General features: G+C 43.4%; 1 protein-coding gene across 1 annotated transcript; it reads left to right on the forward strand.

The window, feature by feature from the left end:
* The first annotated feature begins 421 nt into the window (after window positions 1-421).
* On the forward strand, window positions 422-4451 carry LOC132885840 (uncharacterized). The gene is made up of 3 exons (XM_060920356.1): window positions 422-550; window positions 650-1052; window positions 2644-4451. Exon 3 carries the CDS (start codon window positions 2672-2674, stop codon window positions 4013-4015), a length of 1344 nt encoding a protein of 447 aa, XP_060776339.1. The 5' UTR covers window positions 422-550; window positions 650-1052; window positions 2644-2671; the 3' UTR covers window positions 4016-4451.
* Window positions 4452-5550: the final 1099 nt, after the last annotated feature.

Raw genomic sequence — 5550 nt, forward strand, 5'->3', positions numbered from 1 at the left:
GAACCATTCACACTCACATTCACACCTACGCTCAATTTAGAGTCACCAGTTAAACTAACCTGCATGTCTTTGGACTGTGGGGGAAACCGGAGCACCCGGAGGAAACCCACGCGGACACGGGGAGAACATGCAAACTCCACACAGAAAGGCCCTCGCCGGCCCCGGGGCTCGAACCCGGACCTTCTTGCTGTGAGGCGACAGCGCTAACCACTACACCGAACAAACACACAAACACACACACACACACACCCCATCATCATCATGTTTTCTGTGTTTTAGTATCGACAGGTTCATCAATGACAGTGAGAGCAGGTAGAACACCGCACACACACACACACACACACACACACACACACCATCATCGCCACCACACCTTTAACACTGCTGTTTCACTTATTACTAAAAACTCATTACAGTTATCCGACAGCAGACTGCTCTGACTAATACACAGCTATTACACGTCTACAACACATTTCTCCCGCTCACTCAGAGAATCCACACGTCACCGTCTCCGTCCGTCAGAGAATCCACACATCAGTGGGGTCGTATGGTGATGATGATGTCATGAAGTTTGAGTTTAATTATTTTAATGATAGTGATAATAAAGTGTGAAAGTTTGTGTAATAAAGTGATTGTGCTGTTTGTTCAGCTTCAGAGGGGGGCTGGATGTGTCACATGGTCAAACAGGAAATGAGGCGGTGTTTACTTCCTTTCACAGCCGAGAGATTCCTTTTATCTACATTCCATCTAGTTCAGGCTTAAAAGTTTTCAGATTTTTCTAAAAACAAAGAAAAGTGAGAAAATGCAGATGAGAAACAGGATTATTGGAGCTGTGTGGAGTAGAGTGAAAGTGAAGAGGAGATTAATCATGAGTTTTCAGCCCTAAAGGGAGGAGTTCATACACACTGAGTGCAGACATGGAAATAAACACACACCCACGAGATCAGCTGACTATTACAGTCCATACACACAAGTCTACGTCTTTAAGTCTCGAAGTCTAAGTTAAGTCTTTGATTTAAACTCACACCATTCCACTTCATCAAAACACAGCAGTGAGTATCTCTCTCTCTCTCTCTCTCTCTCTCTCATGATTACAGTCGTGGTGTTAGTTGTTATATCTAACAACTAACTCTGTAGTGTCACTCTGACTTCTGATCATGATGCTGTTGGGGAAAATTGACGTTTGATCACGTAGAATTTACAGATATCATGAGGATTACTGCTGTACTACTTTGATTTTATTTTTATCATCTTTGTTATTTTATCTACTTAACTTGTTTTCCTTTATCCATGTACACCTCTAAGCTAATTTTTCATCTGCCTCATTATGAAAAGCACTTTGGGTCAACTTCTGTTGTTTTAAAGGTCCCATGGCATGAAATTTTCACTTTCTGAGGTTTTTTAACGTTAAAATGAGTTCCTCTGACCTTCTTAAGTCACCCCAGTGGCTAGAAATTTCATAATGTGTAAACCAAACTATGCCCAACATTTGAGAATGGCGCGTCAAAACGGCGCGTTGATAAACTCTTCCCTTGCCTACGTCAGCAAGGGAGATGATCCCCACGCCCCCCCTCTGGATTCCCACCCACTGTATGGATTGCCCCGCCCAGCTCAAAAGTTGCCACCAAACATGGAAGTTGCGCTGTACATGGATGTGACAACACAGAAAGGAGTCTGTTTTTACTGCCGACGGGAGAGCCCCTGAAGACGCAGTGGCTTCATTTTATTTACTCCAATAATACGCCGTCGAGTCTACCTAAGACGGTGTATGTTTGTCGGAAGCATTTTACTGATGAATGTTTCCACAACTTGGGACAGTACAGGGCAGGTTTTACACATCAACTGTCACTGAAGCCTGGGTCCGTACCAAGCATCCCTGCCGCATCAGCAACAAACACCGAACAAGTAAGTGTATAACTGTTAAGTCGTTTTGCCGTGTTTTAAAATTGGTGCCACGTTAGCCTTGCAATGGCTACATTAGCTGTGCAGCTAACCGCTTCCTGCAGTTAGCCAGGTACTCTGCACTACAAAACCAAAAAGCATGCAGCATGCTCTGTTATAATAGCCAATCAAAACAGCTTTTACAAAGACACCCACATTCTTTTTTTTTAAGTCACTCATTCATTTTATTTGTTTGTTTGTTCAGTAAAAACCCAAACATTTGTTGAATTTATTTTATTTCCTCGCGTCACACCTTAATGACGTCAGCGCGCGGTATTTTTCCCTTCGCGGTTTGTTCCTTCTCTCTCGCCATAGTAAGACACCCACATCTGCTTGTTCTGACCCACTGGAGGTAGCGTCACAGTGCTGTTAGCCAATCAGAGGTAACACATTTACATGTCATGAATATTAATGATAAGACCCGCCCCCACCCTCTACCCTTCCCCGCCTCCTGCTTCTCATTAGCAAAACAACGCACTGGGAAAAGCGCTGAAATGGGGCTTTCTCCCAGGAGGCTATATCTACGTGCCGAGGGTTCATTTCGAGAAAGGCTGCAGATATAACATCCGGAAACCTCCACGAGCCCGTTTAAAGCATCAACAAACCACCATGCCATGGGACCTTTAAACGTGCTATACAAATAAATGACTTGATCCATATGTTGGTAAATTACACTGACCGTCTTTCGGTTTCTATTTTCAGGATCAGATGGAAGCTCAGGAAAGAAGCCATGGAGACAAACAGTTCAAAAAGATGTCATGAGAAAGGCTCAGGGATGACTGGCAAAAGAAAATACTTCATAAACCAAGCAAGAGCTGGGAAAAGTAAAGAAACAGCAATAAAAGTTGAAAATGAAGAAGAGGAAGAGTCTGTCAGTGCTGACGAGGAGCCCGAGCCACTCAGTGTGGATGAATATCAGACGCTTCTGCAGCTGTTAAAGATTAACCTGCCTGAAGAAGCTCTAAACCCTGAGGTCTGCGAACGCTCAACACACCGTGACGTTATCAAAGATTCAAAAGCAGTTGTACGGGAGCTGAGAAACGCAAAACTCACTGTCACTGAAACACCTCGTCTGTCATGCGTGGATGTCAAACAAGCTTACGGACTGAAAGAGAGAGGAAAGATAACAGACATCGTGCAGATGTTATTTTTTAAAAAATGTAAAAAAGCCTCAGAGAAAACCTTAAAGGAACGGTGGGAAATGAAGGCTCCTGGAACCGGCTGCATGTTCAGGATGAGAGACACGTATCAGGAGACGCCGATCTCCACTCCTGAAAAGCTGGTCAGTTCCACAGGCGGGGGAAGAGCTTGGTTTGGGAAACCAGAAGACAACAAAAAAAATGAAACAGACTGCTTCAGTTTCTTCCTCAACCTCAAGGGGCTGGATCCAGAAGATGTGACCTACAAACGTGAATATAAGGTGGAATCTGGGTTTATCTCTGGAAGGCTGCACTTTTTATTAGATTTTACAAATCCAGCTGAAAGCAGTGAAATGTCACTGAGAGAGAAAATCATCATTGAATGTAAAGGAACAAAAGGCAGCATGGTGGGAGACGTGTTCACTTTACCGCGTGACGAAGGTCATGAAGCTGAATTAAACACGTCCCATGAGTATTATTATCAAACTCAGGCCTACCTGCACATCCTGAAAAAGATACTAAATCCAGTTCCGGTGAGAGCTGTGATGGTGGTGAAAGTCACTGCTGAAGATACAAACCCAAAGTTCTACTGGGGCCGAGTGAGCGACGACACGGAGCGCATCAAGGAACTGGACGGTTTCTGCCGACAGGAGGCGCTGCCTCGATTCCTGGCTGTTCTCAACCTCATCTTTCAGAAAGTGAAGGAACAAGGACGAGCCAGAGCGATGGAAAGAGAAGAAAAAATGGAAAGAGGAGGAGCCGGAGCGAAAGAAAGAGAGGAAATGATAGAAAGAGGAGGAGCCAGAGTGATGGAAAGAGATGAAAAGATGGAAAGTGGAGGAGCCAGAGCGAAAGAAAGAGAGGAAATGATAGAAAGAGGAGGAGCCAGAGTGATGGAAAGAGAGAAAAAGATGTGTAACCCTCTGGAAATTTAGAAAAAAAAGCACTCATTTTTATTTTTTTATTTTTTGTTTTATTTTCTTATTTCCGGTAAGAAATGTATATTTTTGTGTTAAAAGAATGTAAAAGTGATATTTAAAGGTAAAATGATAAATTAGTCGGTTTACTTACCTGTGGGAGAGCCAATCGGCGGTCAGAGTGAGAGGTCGGCCAGAAAACGAGGAGGAGAGAGAGGAGCAGCATGGTGGAAAAAGGTGATGGCGGGAAAACATTTTCGGCGGGAAAAGAAAAGATGCTGGTTGATGGAAGTGTGCGAGATATACGGACAGTGAGTCTTGTGTTGCAGTTCACGTTGACTCAGCAAACTATTGAAATGAAGAGGACTCTGGAAAAGTGTTCAACCAGAAGTGCAGCTAGAAGCTACAACCCCGATTCCAAAAAAGTTGGGACAAAGTACAAATTGTAAATAAAAATGGAATGCAATGATGTGGAAGTTTCAAAATTCCATATTTTATTCAGAATAGAACATAGATGACATATCAAATGTTTAAACTGAGAAAATGTATCATTTAAAGAGAAAAATTAGGTGATTTTAAATTTCATGACAACAACACATCTCAAAAAAGTTGGGACAAGGCCATGTTTCCCACTGTGAGACATCCCCTTTTCTCTTTACAACAGTCTGTAAACGTCTGGGGACTGAGGAGACAAGTTGCTCAAGTTTAGGGATAGGAATGTTAACCCATTCTTGTCTAATATAGGATTCTAGTTGCTCAACTGTCTTAGGTCTTTTTTGTCGTATCTTCCGTTTTATGATGCGCCAAATGTTTTCTATGGGTGAAAGATCTGGACTGCAGGCTGGCCAGTTCAGTACCCGGACCCTTCTTCTACGCAGCCATGATGCTGTAATTGATGCAGTATGTGGTTTGGCATTGTCATGTTGGAAAATGCAAGGTCTTCCCTGAAAGAGACGTCGTCTGGATGGGAGCATATGTTGCTCTAGAACCTGGATATACCTTTTAGCATTGATGGTGTCTTTCCAGATGTGTAAGCTGCCCATGCCACACGCACTAATGCAACCCCATACCATCAGAGATGCAGGCTTCTGAACTGAGCGCCGATAACAACTCGGGTCGTCCTTCTCCTCTTTAGTTCGAATGACACGGCGTCCCTGATTTCCATAAAGAACTTCAAATTTTGATTCGTCTGACCACAGAACAGTTTTCCACTTTGCCACAGTCCATTTTAAATGAGCCTTGGCCCAGAGAAGACGTCTGCACTTCTGGATCATGTTTAGATACGGCTTCTTCTTTGAACTATAGAGTTTTAGCTGGCAACGGCGGATGGCACGGTGAATTGTGTTCACAGATAATGTTCTCTGGAAATATTTCTGAGCCCATTTTGTGATTTCCAATACAGAAGCATGCCTGTATGTGATGCAGTGCCGTCTAAGGGCCTGAAGATCACGGGCACCCAGTATGGTTTTCCGGCCTTGACCTTTACGCACAGAGATTCTTCCAGATTCTCTGAATCTTTTGATGATATTATGCACTGTAGATGATGATATGTT

Source organism: Neoarius graeffei, chromosome 5, assembly GCF_027579695.1.
Source record: "Neoarius graeffei isolate fNeoGra1 chromosome 5, fNeoGra1.pri, whole genome shotgun sequence".
NCBI lineage: Eukaryota > Metazoa > Chordata > Actinopteri > Siluriformes > Ariidae > Neoarius > Neoarius graeffei.